This window comes from Mirounga angustirostris, unplaced genomic scaffold (genome assembly GCF_029215605.1).
Source record: "Mirounga angustirostris isolate CCGP_5_RB_7025 unplaced genomic scaffold, mMirAng1.0.hap1 SCAF_2, whole genome shotgun sequence".
NCBI classification, from domain to species: Eukaryota; Metazoa; Chordata; class Mammalia; order Carnivora; family Phocidae; genus Mirounga; species Mirounga angustirostris.
Genome location: NW_026991710.1, coordinates 158,093,712 through 158,111,083, shown reverse-complemented (window position 1 = coordinate 158,111,083; position 17,372 = coordinate 158,093,712). Strand labels below are relative to the sequence as shown.

The 17,372-nt window shown below is 49.9% G+C and overlaps 1 protein-coding gene and 1 long non-coding RNA gene across 4 annotated transcripts in view; one reads left to right on the top strand and one right to left on the bottom strand.

Annotated features, from left to right (window-relative positions):
- Positions 1–6,439: 6,439 nt before the first annotated feature.
- Positions 6,440–9,650, bottom strand: LOC123848035 (uncharacterized). Its single transcript, XR_006791659.3, has 2 exons — positions 9,215–9,650; positions 6,440–6,609 (listed from the first exon to the last, which is right to left on the bottom strand). It is a non-coding gene; the product is annotated as an uncharacterized LOC123848035 (long non-coding RNA).
- SLC25A37 (solute carrier family 25 member 37) overlaps positions 8,475–17,372 on the top strand; it is a 40,490-nt gene continuing 31,592 nt past the window's right edge. The window contains exons 1-2 of one of the 3 annotated variants that reach the window (XM_064585384.1): positions 8,695–8,830; positions 9,657–9,839. Coding sequence is in view for 1 of the 3 variants with exons in the window: in XM_045880037.3 (XP_045735993.1) it covers positions 8,621–8,830 (210 nt within the window). In the remaining 2 variants the exon portion in view is untranslated. Of the gene's footprint in view, positions 8,831–9,656; positions 9,840–12,642; positions 12,664–17,372 lie in introns of those variants that run through there. The other 2 variants (XM_045880037.3, XM_064585385.1) reach the window with 2 other exon arrangements.

Here is a 17,372-nt window from a genome sequence, read left to right as displayed (position 1 = left end):
ACATGTGAGATGAGACTTACAGACTATATCACATTCTAGGTCTCTTCCAGTTCCTGGGCTTTGCAACTTCAAGTTCCTAAGAAAAGTAGCAACCTAAGTTAGCATTTGTGACATGTCCTTTGGAAGAAAAGAAAATGTCACTTTTTTCCCCTTCTTCACAAACTATATTCAGAGCCTTGGAATCGAAAGTGCAACATGCTTTAATTTCCTGGAGATCATGAGTCTGCGATGTTTTAATGTTATGTAAGAATATGGAGCTCTTTTGAAAGAAACTCTTACTCCTTTAACAAATATTGATTGCTTACTCAGCTTACATCCTCAAGGAACTTAGAATGTAGTGGGAGAGCTAAGACATGGCTACTAGAACTGTAATGTAAAGTGAGAGGTAGCAAGAGCCCTGAAGAAAGCATGAAAGTGTGACAGGTTTCAGCTCACTTTTTCCGGGTGAGATAAGGCTTCATGAAAGCAAAGCCATCTGAACTGAGAAATGAGTACCATTTCAGCAAGTGGAGCCACGGAGAGCCCTCCCTTAGAAGAGGATGTAAGGACGGGACAGGGCTACAGGTCGATGAAGGTTTGGGGATGGAAAGCAAGGGGTGGCTTTATGTAGGGTGACCAGATGTCTGAGTTTTCCTAGGAAGGTCTCAGTTTATATTTTCTGTACTGGTGTAATTGTTAGCAGCACCCCATTTTTACTCTCAAAAATAATCCCAATTTGGGGGCGCCTGGGTGGCTCAGTTGGTTAAATGTCTGCCTTAGGCTCAGGTCATGATCCCAGGGTCCTGGGATGGAGTCCTGCATTGGGCTCCCTGCTCAGTGGGGAGCCTGCTTCTTCCACTCCCCCTGCTTCTGCTCTCTCTCTCTCTCTGTCAAATAAATAAAAAAAAATCTTTAAAAAAAATCAACCCATTTGGATGATAAAGTATATAGTCATCATAGCTGTAAGTGATGCTCTCTAAGAGGCCAGATCTTCATATGGCTGACAGGATCTTCGAGGGAGAAAAGGAGAGGCGTGTTACTAAACAACAGTGGGTCAGTGAGGAACGCAAAGAAGAAATCAGAAAATACCTTGAGATGAATGAAAATGGAACAGAACTTTCCAAAATCTTTGGGATGCAGCAAAAGCAGTTCTAAGAGGGAAATTCATGGTGATACATGCTTACTTCAAGAAGCAAACATAATTCCAAATAAAGAGTCTAACTTTACACTTAAAGGAAGTAAATAGAATAAGAAGAACAAACAAAACCCAAAGTTAAAAGGAAGGCAATAATAAAGATTACAGAGGAAATAAACGAAATAGAGACTAAAAAAACCTGAAAAGATAAATGAAACTAAAAGCTGGTTCTTTGAAAAGATAAAAAGAAATTGATAAACCTTTAGCCAGACTCACCAAGAAACAAAGAGAGAGAGCCCAAATAAGTAAAATCAGAAATGAAAGAGAAATTACAACTGATGCCACAGAAATACGAAAGATCATAAAAGACTACTATGAACCATGATATGCTAACAAATTAGAAAATCTAAAAAAAAATGGATAAATTCCTGGAAACATATAACCTTCCAATACTGACTCACAAAGAAATAGAAAATAGACTGATTACAAGTAATAAAATTGAATCAGGAATTTAAAAACTCCCCCAAACAATAATCCAGAACCAGATGGCTTCATAGGTGAATTCTACCAAACATTTAAAAAAGAGTTGGTACATATCCTTCTCAAATTATTCCAAAAAATTAAAGAGGAGGGAATGCTTCCAAATCATTTTTCAAGGCAAGTATTACCCTGATACCAAAACCAAAGACAACACACAGAAAAGAAAATTACAGGCCAATATCCTTGATGGCCATAGATGCAAAAATCCTCAAAAAATATTAGCAAACTGAATTCAATAATGCATCAAAAGATCATAAACCATGATCAAGTGGGATTTATTCCAGAGATGCAAGGATGGTTCAGCATCTACACATATGTGATATGCCACATTAAGGAAACAAAGGATAAAAATCATATGATCATCTCAATAGATGCAGAAAAAACATTTGACAAAATTCAACATCCTTTTATGATTACAAACTCTCCAAAAAAGGGGATAGAGAAGAAATGTACCTCAACATAATAAAGGCCACTTACATGTGAAATTTATTTATTTATTTTTATTTTATTTTATTTTATTATTATTTTTTTAAAGATTTTTTATTTATTTGACAGAGAGAGATACAGCAAGAGAGGGAACACAAGCAGCGGGAGTGGGAGAGGGAGAAGCAGGCTTCCTGCCGAGCAGGGAGCCCGATGTGGGGCTCGATCCCAGGACCCTGGGACCATGACCTGAGCCGAAGGCAGACGCTTAACGACTGAGCCACCCAGGCGCCCCTACATGTGAAATTTAAAAAACAAAGCAAACAAAACCGAAACAGACTCAAAGATACAGGAAACAAACTGCTGGTTACCAGAGTGGGAAGGGGGTGGGGAGTAGGCAAAACAGGTGAAGGGATGAAGAGGTACAAACTTCCAGTTATAAAATAAGTAAGTCATGGGGGTGTAATTTACAGCCTAAAGAATATACTCAATAATATTGTAATAACTTTGTATGGTGACTGATGGTAGCTAGACTTATTGTGGGGATCGTTTCATAAAGTATAAAAATATCAAATCACTATAACATACATCTGAAACTAATAGGATATTGTATGTTAATTAGACTTCAATTAAAACAAGGAGAAAAAAGAGAGGAGTCAGTAACGACTCTGTGCTTGCCATTTGGTTGCCTGGTAAAATGCAGATAAAAATGGCATTAGGAGTTGCCAGTTAGAAGGAAAGATTATGAATTCAGTTTTTTTTTTTAAAGATTTTATTTATTTACTTGAGAGAGAGAGAATGAGAGAAAGCCAGGGGGAGGGGCAGAGGGAAAGGCAGAAGCAGACTCCCCGCTGAGCAGGGAGCCTGACATGGGGCTCAATCCCAGGACCCTGGGATCATGACCTGAGCCAAAGGCAGACGCTTAACTGACTGAGCCACTCAGGTGCCCTGCGAATTCACTTTTTGATCAGAAAGATAGAGCTGGGGGGGCCCTGTGCACCACTGACTCCAAACCCTCCTTTCATAGGTAAAGGAAATGGGGCCAAGCACATTAATCAGGACAGGAACCTAGGTCACCTGCCCCCCCCACCCCTTTGCAGGTTTGCCTCTCTCCCTCACTGTACTGAATTGAATAGTGTCCATCCTAAATTCATGTCTGCTGAGAACCTGAGAATGTGACTTTATTTGGAAATAGGGTCTTTGCCAGATATAATCAAGTTAAGATGATGTCATACTGGCATAGTATGAGCCCCTAATTCAGTATGACGGGAAAATCTGGACAGTAGACATGGAGACACACAGGGAGAACGCTAGGTGAGAGTGGAGGCAGAGATGGGAGTGATACATCTACAAGCCAAAGAACGTCAAGCACAGCCAGGAGCCACCAGAAGCTAGGAAGAGACTAGGAGGGATCCTCGAGTAGAGGCTCTGGAGGGAGCGTGGCTTTGCCAACATCTTGATTTGGGACTTGTCACCTCCAGAACCATGGGAGAGTATAGTTCTGTTATTTTAGGCCACCCAGTGTGTGGTATTCAATTATGGCAGCCCTGGGACGGGGATGCGCCTTCTGAGCTTTCGGTTCAGGTGGAGTATTCAGATGGCACTGTCTGTGAGGTACAAGAAAACGTGGGGCTCGAGTGCGGAGCAACGGTCAAATTAAAACAGAGCCAGGGCTGGTGATGGGAATGTGGGGACGGAAGAAAGGAGCAAAGGAAGGAAAAGAAAGGAGCTCCGAGGACAGGGTGAGGAGGGACGAGGTAGAGGAGGCAGAGGGCACTGCCGGAAGTGCAAGAAGAGACAGGAAGCGAGGAATTCCAGAAGAGGCAGAGGTCAAGAGGTCAGGACTGGACTGGGCTGATTTGGCACTGAGGTCCTTGGTGACCTTTCCCAGAGCTCCTTTAGAAAAGCACAGGGGTTAGAAACTGGCATGCAGAGGCTTCAGGAGTGAGTGCATTGTGAGTACAGAAAGATAAAGGGAGATTACTCTTTCAGGGACTTCAGGATGGAGGGAGAAACAGGGCAACAGCTTAAGGCGTGGAGCAGGGAAGAGGGATTTTTTTAAGCCGTGGAGAATCGAGTGTATTTGTGGAAAAAGGTGAGGAGAGGGAAAAATGACAGGTGTGAGCAGTTGTGGTGGGTGGCTACCGGATGGCCCCAGGTCCACCCATGCAAACACAGAGACGTGGCGCCTCTCACCCAGAATTTAGCTAATGCTTTGCCTCCACTGGAGCTTTAGTGCTCCTCTGCCACACCCCTGTCCAATTCTGGAGCCTTGAGCCGTTCACTAGGGGATGGGCTCTTGAGTGGAGGGGGCATGGCAGCAGCGCAGGGACAATGTGGCCCCCGATGTGGGGAGGAGGCAGCTGACATCATTGAGTCTCATCAGTGAAAGTACATGGGGCAGCTGGTAAGGCGGACGGCACAGGCGTCCACAGAACAGGAGTCAGGGGACTGTCCCCCAGCAGGGGTTCCCAGCCACATCACATGGACGATTACCAGTGGACTCAAGCAGTAGAGTCTGCAGACGTGTGAGCAGGTCAACACTCCACTCCCAATCTGCTGATTAAACCCTCAGGTCTGACCCTTGCCCATCACCATCGTTTGAAAAGACAGTAAAGTGAATCAGCTCCGTGTTCTCCGGGCCTGACGGCTCACACCCACTACTTCCTTATTTGACATGGGGATCTGGAGTAAGATTAGCTTTTGCCTTCATTTCTTCTTCTGTCTGTTTTATGGAGAGATTCATTCCAAAGTATGAATCACAGAGCTTTTAGGAAACACAGTGCTGTCCTTGGGAAAGTGAGAGATTCTGGGAATACACGGCCAGATATATAAATGGGAGGGATCCTGCACATCTAGAGGACCTCCCAGCCCTCCCAACAGATAAACCTGGCTTAAAATTAATGGCTATGTGGATGAGTGCACCTTGAGAAAAACAAAGACAAAATGCCCCCCAGCCCCCACACCCTGGTACCACATCACATGGTTTTGTTCTAGGAGACATCATACCAGCTGCAGTTGCTCCAAGGCACAGAGCCTCCTCTCTGGCAGACAAGTGTGTCCCTGGTGGGCGCCACGGCATTGGCTGAAATCTGGGTAGGGTGTTAATATGTCTCTGTGTTGCATAGGTGGGCAGGTGGGTGCCAGGGTTGGAGCAATTATTGTGGAAAGAAAACAAGTAAGATTTTGGAGAAAGTCTGGACCGTTAACTCCTTTCCATTTTCTTTCCTCTCAATACTCCCAAATTATATATCCTTCACCACGAGATTTTTATTTTATCTTTTTCTGTGTTTCATTCACCATGTGTTAAGCATGAATGCCTACCAACAGATGAGGAAGCATGCCAACCAATGGGCAAGAGCCACATAGCTAGTAAATGGTGGAACCAGGGTTTGAACAGGTCCATGACTCCAAGTCGAGTGCTCTTCACCCTCTACCCTCCGTAACCTCCCCCCTCCATCCCCGCTTTTGAAATGGAGGCTGGCTCCCAGATAGGCTAGGGCAGTATGATGACATCTTCAAAACTTCAACATTTAGGAACTTTACATAAGACCCCAGTGGAACCAGACAAGTCATTCTGAGTCTCCAGGTCCACCCTACAGGACAGGATCACTGCTCTGCTCCTGGTTCCCTATGCTCTCCCTCTTTGTTGACAGTGTGGCCAAAGCACTAGGTGATGGTACCTGGGATGTCAACTCCCTCCAAACAGGCCTTGCACAGAGGTCTAGGACCAGGGCTGGTGGCTGTATTCTGATACCCAGGAATGGCTCCTTCATTTTTATGCCCTCTTGCTACTATACACAATATTTTTAGAGCTGAAACCTAGGCTGGGCCTCCAGGAATAACTCTCAGATCCACATTGCCAAACTGGCCTTCCAAGGGATCCTCTGCCATGTCTTGAAAGGTGAGGAAGGCCACCTACTGAAGCTATGGTGCAGGGATCAGAAGGCTGCTACCATTCCTGCTGCCATTCCTACTGCCACATTGCTTCTTGACATCCATGAATCTGGTGACCAGACCCTGCAGAGCTGTTGCAATAGGAAAGCCATTGCCCACCCCAACTGCTCCTTACCCAAGTGTCTATGGCTTTGCTAGGCAGCAGAAAACATCAAAGCAGCAGGAAGGTGACCTCCGTCTCCTTACTGTCTCCCAGATCTCTCCAGTTCATCCAACTGGCAGAATATAATTCACGTCTAGACTAGCTGCAAGGATCTGATAAATGTGGTTTACAAATTTCTGGCCACTGCAGTACAAGAAAGAGTTTAAGATGGATGCTGAGTGCCAACCTACCATATCTACCTTATAGGATAAGAAAAAATACTGAATGCTTATAATAAATATTCCAAAGATTTTCTAAATGGCTCTAGCTTAACATTTATTTAATGAAATTTTAAAAAGTCTGATGTCTCTGAAGATTATGGGCCTGGTCACATATGCCAGGAGTCCCCTTAATCATCCAGAGGGTGGCTTCTCTTCAGCGATATCACCATTGCAAAGTTCAGAAGGCTTCTCATCCATTAGGTGATTATATCCTAAAAAAGAATTAAGTTATAGAAATAATACATGTATTATTTCGGTCTGAAAAATATAGTAAAAATACCTTTAATCCTACATCACTATCACAGTGACCACTTCCCTCTTCCTGCGGCATTAATATTTACATCTTTGTAAATGTCATAGAGTTTTGTGTTGTTTCTTCACCCAACATTGTATCATAATCATTTCTCATCTTATTGCATAACATAACCACAATTTTTAATGGCCCCATAATAGTTCGCTAATATACATGTCATCATTTACTCAGCCATTACCTTCTAGTCGAACATTTTAGTTGTTTCCAATTATTTAGTACTATAAATAGTGCTTTGAAGAGGAGCTTACGCATATGTAGACTTTCGTGGCACATTTCCAGAAGTGGAACAACTGGTTAATAATATGTACTGGTTAAAAGGTATCCATTTTTAAATGAGTATCAGTGGCTTTCGATCAATGTTTCTTAAAAATCACCTACGGTAAAAGCAGGGAAAATTTTCTCTGCCAACACTAAACAGAGCTTGCCTCTACCTGTGACATCCTTATCACTTGCCTTGGGAGCTACTCTTGGCAGCTACCAAAAATGGGGAATTGGTGCCCTCGGCCTGGAAGGCCTTGATCAACAATGCTCACATCACTGTATCTCAAATCCCTGAGAGGTGCCTGGGTTGCTGTGACCTGATCCTTGGAACCAGGGTGAGGGTAGAGTGGGTGCAGCATCTTCAGGATCTCCCCCACCCTTTCATATCTCAAGGCCCAGCTCTCCTGACCAGAAGGCTTCCCTGGATAAGGTGTCTGGTATCTCAGAAGTGTCACGTCTTGAGCCCCAGAACATGCACATTTGTGCAGATGCCACGCTTTCACAGAGACTTCCATAGACAGACAGGTCATTCCCCTACTTTCTGATTGCTCCTTCTTCCCGGAGATAGAGCAAGACAATATTGTTGAGGCTGAAATAAAGCTGCCTGGGTTACACTTAAAGAAGTCAGTTTGGGATGAGTTTAAGAACCAGGAGACCAGAGTCTTAAAAGGAAGGTAGATGCAATGCTGCAAGATTTTACTCGGAACCACTTGGCACCTGACTGAGACATCAGCCTGTAAGGACCTCCCAGGCATATCAGTCCTGAGAAAAATGTGCTGAAGGTGCCTCAGAAAGGCTCCATTCTGATGACTACTCACGTCTTGATCAGGCCGGGGGCAGGGTGGTTTTAAGCCTCTTTGTGAAAATAAGAAGAGGAACAGATTTAGCTCTATGTGCTTCCAGTGAGGGGAAAAAATTTCAACCAAATGAGTGTTCTCCCCAACCAAGCCGTCTAGCACAGGACCTTGACTCTGTCTCCTCCACGGTATATGCCCTGTGCTGCACAAAAGGTGATGCACCACTGATATCGCGCAGTGTCTCCAATTCTAGAACTCCACTCCACCCCCACGTGCGCCCTCACCCACTATCCGGCTATCATAACTGCTCCATAAATGGCATTCGCAGCAACTGTCCCCTCTCCAGGCCTTAGGAATGCCAACACTTGCTGAGCAGCACTGTTTGCAAAACCCCGGTCTCTGGGAAAGGATTATCCGTTGTCCCTGATCTCCCTCCACCCCTGGCCATGTCCCCGCTGCGGGCCCGGACGACCCTCTCCAGTGACCACCAGACCCCCCACTCCGCCCAGCCTGCCCCATGCGCGCCAGCAGCAGCCTGGAGCTAGTACAACTTCCCGGGACACCCCAACGTCTCCTCTCGCCCCCGTCCGGTTGCTTGGAAATTTGCACTGGACAGTGACGTCACACAGGAAGGCGGGACCCCAGTGTCCCGCACACCAATGGTGGGGCCGCGGCGGGCCTCTTCTTTTCCAGCGATTGGTGTCTCGGGCCCCTTTGCTCCACCCCAGCCCGCCATGGCGTCAGGCGCCGCAAAACCGGGGAGGTGGTTCCCACTTTAAGAAGTGAAGTTTTTCGCCCCCTCCCCCTCCCTGCCCACCTCCTGCAGCCTCCCGCGCCCCGCGGAGCTGGCGGATGGAGCTGCGCTGCGGCGGCGTAGGGAGCCAGGCTGTGGGGCGCAGGATGGATGGGGACAGCCGAGATGGCGGCGGCGGCTGCAAGGACGCCGGGTCGGAGGACTATGAGAACCTGCCGACCAGCGCCTCTTTATCCACCCACATGACAGCCGGAGCGATGGCCGGGATCCTGGAGCACTCGGTCATGTACCCGGTAGACTCAGTGAAGGTGAGGCGCGAGGAGACTTTGGGGACGGAGCGAGCGGACAGGAGAGTGCGCGCGCGTGCGTTTGCATCCCGCGCAAGAGCAGCCTGCGGGAGCGCCCCGAAACCACCTCTCCTCCCGGCTGCGGCGGGCGTGGGGCGCGGCACCCCCGCTCTCGCCGCGAGCGCGCCGAGCCGCTCCTTCCGCCGCGCGCCTGGGCCCCGGGGGCGCCCCTAGCCCACGAGGGTGCTCCGACCGGCGCCACGCACCGCCGCTCCCACAGCCTTCCCCACCCGGGCTGCTGGGGGCGCTGCGGCGGGGGAGAAGAATTGGCGAGCGCCCCCGGTCTCGGCGGTGGCGGCGGGGTGCCCGAGGGAGGGCGATCGGTGCCGCTTTGCACAGTCTTACCACGTCTGCCCACGCGATCCGAGGGCTTTGGGGTTCCAGCTCTTCGCGGCTCCCGCTGGCGCGCCCAGTGTCCGAGCCGCGGCGAGAGGCGTCCTCCGGTCCGTGCACGGTGGCCACGGCTGCCCACACGTGCGCAGTTTCCGAGGGAGCTGGCGGCCGGGAAGCGCTAACCACGCTAGCGCCGGGAAACGTGGCCCCTGCTCGGCCGTGCGCGCTCCGGCCCGGGTGTGTGGCTTCGGCTCCCAGGGTCTCTGGGGAGGCGTAGGAGTGGCAGGCGTTCTCTTGGTTCTTGGCAGCTCTCTTGGGAATACCGGTTCAGCGACGCCCTACGTGATCCCCTTTTCTCAGGGTTTCTGCACCTCTTCCCCCAGAAGTTCGGGCGGCTGAGCAGCCTAGAGGCAGTGAGCCCTGCAGTGACATTTGCCTTCTCTTTTTGTTGCAGGGAGGAGGGCAGGCAAGGAGAGCATGTGCTATACAACTCTTACTGTGGGTTGTGTAATAGGCACTCGGTTTGCCTGTTACTTCCCCAGGTAGTTTTACGTGCATTTCTGCAAAGAGGCAGCGTCAGCCAGGCGGATTTTTCCTGTTAGCCTGAGAGCTGCCTTCTGTCCGCCTGTTCAGGAAGGTAATGCTGGTATTGACATCTTGCACTTCTGTAGGCATAACTCGTCGAATTCATCCAGCAACCCGGGGATTAACAGATGAAGAAACTGAGGCAAAGAGCTATGAACTGATTCACCTGCCTGGGCTCATACTCCACCTGTTTCCTCTGACTGCAGCCCAAGAGTGCTTTCTGAGATTTGGGACCTCTCTGGGTGGCAGTTATCTTGAAAGGCAGGGCCCACCGAGCTCCCCCACTGGCAGCTGTAGCTTGTTGCTGATCCTGGCCCCACTTGCAAGGAGTGAAGACCAGAATGTCTAAGTCAGGGTTTTCCCTGCCCTGGGCAGCTGTCTGGGAGCTGGCAGTCAGCGGACAGACAGGAGTCCAGTGAGAGAAAGCATGGGCATTTGCAGTAAGGTGAGGCCCAAGCCTTTGATGTTGCTGCTGGGCCTGAGGTATCACCTCTTCAGACCCTCCAGCATCCCCAGGGGGGAATTAAGGGAACGGCCCTTGCTGCCAGGGTTATGGAGGGCATGGGGGAGATTTTGCCTCGTAGGTTTTCACAGCTTCTCCAGGAAAGACCCTGGACAGATACCAGGTGGCATATGTATAGGAAGGAATCCGTCACATGTAATACAATTTCCCGTATTCGAAGCTGTTGTCTCCAGTGCCTTGGACAGAGTATGGGGAAAGTTAGGGGCAGGGAGATGTTATTCGAGCAGGCACTGGACCCACAGGGTGGCAGAGATGAACGTTCCATTGAGGAACTATGCCACATGTGAGGTTTTGCTGAGTGTGGTTCAGAGCATCACTACAGCTTATCTTTAGGATTAGATGCAATTAGTCATGCCTTTTCAACTCCCTATGTCAGTCTAAAGAGGCATTCGTCTTATATGTTTAAATTGTGTGTTCTGTGTTTAGTTTCTTCCCTGCCGCTCCTTCTGCCCCGTAGACGTCGTATGTTTTAATCCAGATGTCACTGTGTACTTAGTATTACTTTACATAGCAGTTTTCACCTGCGGATAGGTAACAGGGCTGTCCCAGACAAGTCACTCACCTTATGGGGCTTGACTGTAAAATGAAGGCCCTGGTTACTAGTAAGGGCTTCTTCTGTCTTTAAGCATGCAGGCTTGGTTTTAAAGCACCTCGTTTTTCACCACAACTTTCTCAGACGAGGGTAGCAAGGATTCTTCTTTTCATTTTTCAGCTGAGACAAAAGGCACAGAGAGAGTGTTAAGTGGTGTAAGCCCCGTTGCATGATCCCAGGGAGGCTTCAGCCGAGTGCCAAGGTCTGCCAACATCAGCACAGTTGTCTGTGCCCAGCGTGACATATCAGGGACGCATCCATGCTTCAGTCATGGAAATGCTTCACTTGGGGAAACCTCGACTGTGTTCTTCTTAAATATTTTGGGTGATGGAGACCGTGAGTAAAGGAGTCTGGAGCCCTGGGTTGGGTTTCCAGCCCTGCCCCTAACTTGCTTCATGCCTCAGGCACTGTTCTGTGCCTTGGTGTTGTGTCTGTAAAGTGGGGGCTACGGCCCAGTTCAGTATTTCTCCCCATTCTTAACTTGTCCCCCTTTCTACTTACACAGAACACCCATTGTCCTCTTTTATGATACTTGAAATTCCAAAGAATTATTGCAGTCGAAGCCATGTCAATGTAAATTGTATGCTGGAAAAATTATCTCTGATTTTATAAGTTTGAACTTCGAATTTTGAACTTCGAATATGTGAGGTTAAGTGAGAGTATCAGGTGGGCCCGCTTTTCCCAGTTTTTCTGTCCTAGATGGTGTAGACCATGGAAGTCAGTGCTGGTCACTTTGACCACTGAGCCAGATGAGCTGCTTGCTGCTGTGGTCACAGGGGCAGAAAGCCAACCTTACTAAGGCTTAAAATTATTATGTTAAATATGCTTTCCCATGAAGCCACATCCTACCCCCCCTCAGTGTCACTTTAATTACCTGTGTTTTTTAAACTGTGGGTTGTGATCCATTAATGGCATCAACATTTTAAGAAAGATTAGTCCCTCTAATGGTCAGAGTACAAAATACAAGTGTGTGTGGCATATAGTAAGAAGTGTTGCTTGGTGAAATTGTTTGGGTTGTGTGTGTGTGTTTGTGTCCCCTGGATGGCTGTGTAAAATCCCCTTCTGACTCGGAGTTATGGCCAAAAAAGTATGAAGAACACTGAACCTAATGATCACTAATGTCTCTCAAGCTCCAGCAGTCTGTGATTATTAAAGGGTTATTTGGAAGACCTTCGGCAACTTTTCTGCTCCTTCCTGTGCCTTCTTCTCTCATTTAGTCCCTGGGGGTGGACTGTGAGTGCTTATGAATCCATACAGGGCCAGGCCACCCGGACTTCTTGTCAGTTCCCAGTAACTGTATGGTCTGCATGGTACCAAGGGAAGGAGCATGGGGGGCCCGCAGCGCTTTCGCCAACCAGTAGCAATTTCCCCTTCCTTCCCAACTGGGGCTTTGCAGCAGGTTTTCCATGATTCTCTAGCTGGTGCTCCAGAGTGGCAAGTGGCGTGGTCACCTAGACCAGCATGTGGGGTGGCTGCGAGAAGCCCTGGTCGGGAGTGCTCAAGACCGTGGGGAGAATGCCAGGTGGGCGGAGGAGGAAATTCCAACCAGATTAGGCACACCATTCTAGACCACGCTGAATCCCGTGGTGGTGAAAGCGGGGGGCAAAAGGAAACAGGAAAGATTTGAAGAGAGGGAACTTCCGCTGACCCTTTCTCGGCCCTTCCCTTTGCTTCTCAGGGAAACGCTGCCTTTAACTGTGCCAGGTGAAGCCCTCCTTCCCAGCTGGGTGCCGTCCATGGAGAGGAGCCGGCAGCGAAGGGGTGAGGCTCAGCCTTCTCTTGAGGAGCTGGTGGGTGCTGAGCCAGTTGGAAAGCTCGGTTGGCCTCAGGGGTTTCTGTAGCTGACCTTGCTGAGCTTTGAGCCGCAGTGAGCCAGGCAGGTGCCAGGACGGCTCAGCATTCCTCACCTTCTGAGTTTGCTCCTCAGGGTCCCAGCCATGCAGGCTGGCTGGTAGGCAGGGTGCTCAGCGGGAGGGTGAGGGTGGCAGTCAGAGTCCCCTCCCACCCACTGCAGTGTTTTCAAAACCAAGTACAGTTCAGTAGCTGCCATTCAGCTTCAAAAGGGCGTGAAATCCCAAATTGCTCGAGTTCTTGCAAGAAAATTATAGTCATTTTTCTGTCTCTCTTCTCCTGTCTTGTCTCCTTCAGGTTCCTCCCCTCCCTTTTTTTCTGTCTTTAAGTGGGTGATGCTTTTCTAAAAGGTGCATTTGGAAGGGGTTTGGAGTCAAGAAAGGCGTACTCTGGAACTCGTGTCCTTTTCTTTGCTTCTTGCCTGCCGGTGCCATTGCCCGGATCTGCACCTGGCAGGCCTGCCACTGGAGGAGGGGGCAGACCTGACCCAGCCCCCTCCGCCCAGAAGTGGGGGAGGGGCAGTCTGGGCCAGGGCTTGAGGGGGCGCCCCTAAGATTCTAGTGGGCAGGGAAGGTGCCCTCACCTCTTCAGTAGGGAGAGGCAGTTGGGCCTGAATGGGAGATTTACCTGACTGTGTCTTTAAAGTGCCCAGGGGTGTGCACGTGTCACAGGGGAGAGGGCATTGCTCTGTGGAGTGTGTGTGTCCCGTATCTCTTCCTGGTTTTCTTTTGGGCATGTTTTAACTACCTTTGGCCATCTCATTCACGAGAGCTTTTGTCCCATCTGCTCTTCGGAGCAATGACCGACTGTAGTCCGCTCTCCCTATTTGATGGGCGTGGGTTTTTGACCCCCTTCCAACTTCAGGAGGGCTGCCTTTACCCAGCCCACTGGATGAACTAGCTTCTGTGTTGAATGAAGCCTTTGGCAGTCTCTCTTAAACCCCAGAACATTCTGGCTTTCTTCATATTTCTCCTAGTACCCAACATTTCCTTCTCAGAGAATTTTCCTTTTCTTTTTTTAATCCTCAGTGAGCCCTCCGGCCTCCTCAGTGCTGGCTGCAGACGCATCTCTACAGTCCTGCTGTTTGCGGGAGCTCTTTGGAGGGCATTGTGAGCCCTGAGCCTGCCCTTCCCCTCCCGGCCTCCACCTTGAATGTTCATGGCTGGCGTTTTCCATAGAGGGGATGTATCTAATCACTTTGTCTTTCGCTCTAGACCTCCCCTCAAGCTCTTTTGAGCCACGAGTCTCACCCTCAGAGAACTATCTTGGGGAGATTCAGATCCCTAGTCTTTGACTTACTGGTTGGGGCAGAGCCACTTCGCTTTTCTGAGTTGTAATTGCTTTGTCTGTAAAATGCAGATACTAATTTTCTCGCTGGTTTCTCTCTCCTGACCTAGCTTTCCATTGCTTTCTTCTTTCTTTATTTTTCATCACACCCCGCGGAAGTGCCTTAGAACAAGCTCCCTTATATCTGCACTGAATGTTCCTTCCCGTCTCCCCGTCCTGATAGAAATCCAGCTCTTCTCCCGAGGCCTGTCCTTCCCGGAAGCCTCTCAAGTGTAAGATTCCCGTCAGCTCGACCCCAGTCACCTCTGGGGCTCCTGCCGTCTCACCGTGACTGACCGGCCTCTTAGCCTCCCCTCTTCTTGGAGGCTCCGGTCCTTCCTCTTCTCTCTCTCTCTCTCTTTCATCTGCTCACCTCCGCCTCCAGCCTGACTTACGCTGAGAGGCAGGAGGCAGAGGCAGGAGGTGGAGTGGTGAGGAGCAGGGGCCTTTGAGCCAGACCACGTGGACTGGGTCCTGGCTCCGCTTAGTGTGACCTTGGGCAGGTCCCTCCTCCTGTCTTCTCTCTGTGCCCCATTTCCTGTCAGTGCAAAGGAGAGAGGGGCTGTGAGGCTTCAGTCCCTAGAGCACTGATGAGGGAGCCTGCTGTGCTTTGAGTGCTCCCTGGGGCTCAGTGCTCACCTTCATCTCCGGCATCGTCAACAACATAGTTTTGCAGCTACTTTCCCCGTTCTCTCTGGACGTTGGTGTCTGGCTCACAGACTGCTTCCACCACGAATGAATCCCATCATCACTCTGAGAACGTACCCTCCTGGGCACCACCGGACTAACATCCAAATCCCCGTGTTCTTTATGCCCCTCAGGTTGATGGCCTGTGACTCCACGGGGCCTCATCCTAACCCCGACGGTTTCCGCCTCTGAGATCTTAAATCCACATGTGTCAGCCTGGCCCCACTGCCTAGGCTGCAGCCTGGCCCCGTCTTCCTCATCCACACGGGAGCCTGTGGCCCGCCACTGCAGCCATTCCAGGGACCTCTCTTTCCCTGCCTCACTGGTCTGCCCAAACCCTGGTCCTGGATGACGACCCAGCGCCCCGTTGGGCAGTCGAGCCCCTCTGGAGAAAAATCGCGTGTTTGTCGCCACTGGTGGTGCCCTGTGTGCGCATGCCTCTGGGGCCCTCAGCCTGTCCTTCCGGGTGTCCTGGTCAGCCTATTTCCATCCTCCTCGGCAGCTCCTCAAACTCCCATCCCTCCGCCTTCTCAGCCCCTGCGTGGCGTCTTGCTCCCTCGTTCAGAGAGAAAGCAGGACCCGGTCAAGCTCACACCTTCCTGTCACTGTCCTTCCAACCAGCATGCTGTTCCCCGCCTTCCTACTGTCATAGGGAAGAGGCTCCCTCCTTTGTCAAAGGTGAATCAGCGGGCCTGGGGCAAGGCGGTGTGTGGGAACCAGCCACGGACACCTGCATTCAGTCCTGCGTCTCCATCGGGGCGCGTGAGTGACCCCTGTCAGCTCAGTGTCCTTGTCTACAGGGCGGGGATGTTAATACCCAGCCCTCCCTTCCAGGGCCGGTGAAAGAATTGAATGAGGCATCTCCCGAAAAGCTGCTGCTGCCGAGTCTGCTGTATAAATGTGCTATAAATGGTCAAGCTGGTGGCTATTTTGGTCATCTCTCTCATGAGTAACTCGGTTTCAGTATCTTTTGCCTTCCCCCGACCAGTGATTCCTTCTTTAAAGCATTTATACAGTCCAAACTTGTCCCATCTTAAATAACAAACACCGGACGTCTCACCTTGACCCCAGGGGCCCCAGGGGTCTTTCTCCTTGAAATAACAAGTGTTAGGAAAGGATCGTTGACACTTGGTCTCTGCTTCCTCACCTTGTCCGCCCCCCACCCCTCACCGGCCAGGCCTTTGGCTCTGTGCTCACCACTCTGCTGGAAACCTCCTGGAGGCTGCTATGATCTCCTTGCTTAGAAACTCAGTCATTGTTTTCCTGGCCTCTCTGATGAGGGGGCAGCTGCCTGGTCTTCCTTAGCAGTCGGCCTGCCACCCTCTCTTCTTCCCTCAGTTTCCACCTGGGTCCCGGTCGCTCACGGATGGCACACTGGTGTCTCTGGTCCTGTCTTTCTGGGAGCTGGGCATCTCTTGCCTCACAGACATGTCGTAGACGTGGCTGCCTCGGTGTCCAGGATGTGCAGTGTAGACATCCCTGCCTCCCCTCCAGCCTGGGCCCCCTCCCTCAGGAACTTGGTGACCCTGTTCAGCCTTTCTCCCGCCTCTGCCCACTCTCCCCGCCATCCCCGACCCCACCATATGTTTTTAAGACCCTTCCACTGGTACATCTGTAGTAGCTCTTGCCTTTGTTCATCTCCCTCTCACGGCTGCCACCTTGGTTTCGGAGACTCACTGTCTCCTTTGCATTGATGGCGTCCCTGACCACCCGAGTCGCAACTGAGTACACCCTCCTTCCCCTGGCCCCCACTTCCCTGTCGCCTGGCCCTGCTGTTTTTCTCCACAGCCAGTGTGTTACCTTCTAACACACAGTGCCATTTACTTACATTTATTACTTATAGTCTTTGCATATGTTATTCATATTTAGACTATTATTTATGGTCTGTCTCCCCTTATTTGAATGTAAGCTCCCAGTGGGCAGGAATCTTGCTCTTTTGTTCTCTGGTATGTTCCCATGGCCAGAAACCATACCTGGCACATAGTAGGTGCTCAGTTAAGGATTTGTTGAATGAATTCCTGTAAATCATTCATAGCTGGTCCTGTTCGCGCTCACTGCTGAGCCCTGCAGCTTCCGTGCAGGCTGCAGCTTTGTCTTCTTAAATAGGGAAGAGTCGCAATCCCCACCTTTCAGGTGTAGTTACTACATCTAGAAAGAAAATGCAGCCAGGTTTGCAGTGAACTCTGTTTAAGCCGTGAACGTAATTTAAAAAGTATAATGCTCTCTGCAGGTGCCAGGTCATGGTTTTATCAAACTGGGAACCTGTTAAAAGATAAGGTTAGCTGATTGGAATGGAAAATCCAGCCTGTTCTGCACATGAGCAGAGCCGATGCCAGGGGCTGAAAACCAGCCCCATTTTCTGCGTGTCATATCAGGTGGTCTCTCTGCCTCATATGCCCCTAGCTATCCCCATTGCCTGCAGAATAAAGCCCGAACCTTGAGCAGTGTGCAGAGACCCAGACCAACCCCCCTCTGACTTGTCCACCAGAGTGAGTATTTAAAGGTATTCTGTGAATAGTGGTTGAATGAACGTAGGCACAGTTGTTTTAAAGAGATGTGGTGGTGGGCGCCTGGGTGGCTCATTTGGTTGGGTGGTCTGACTCTTG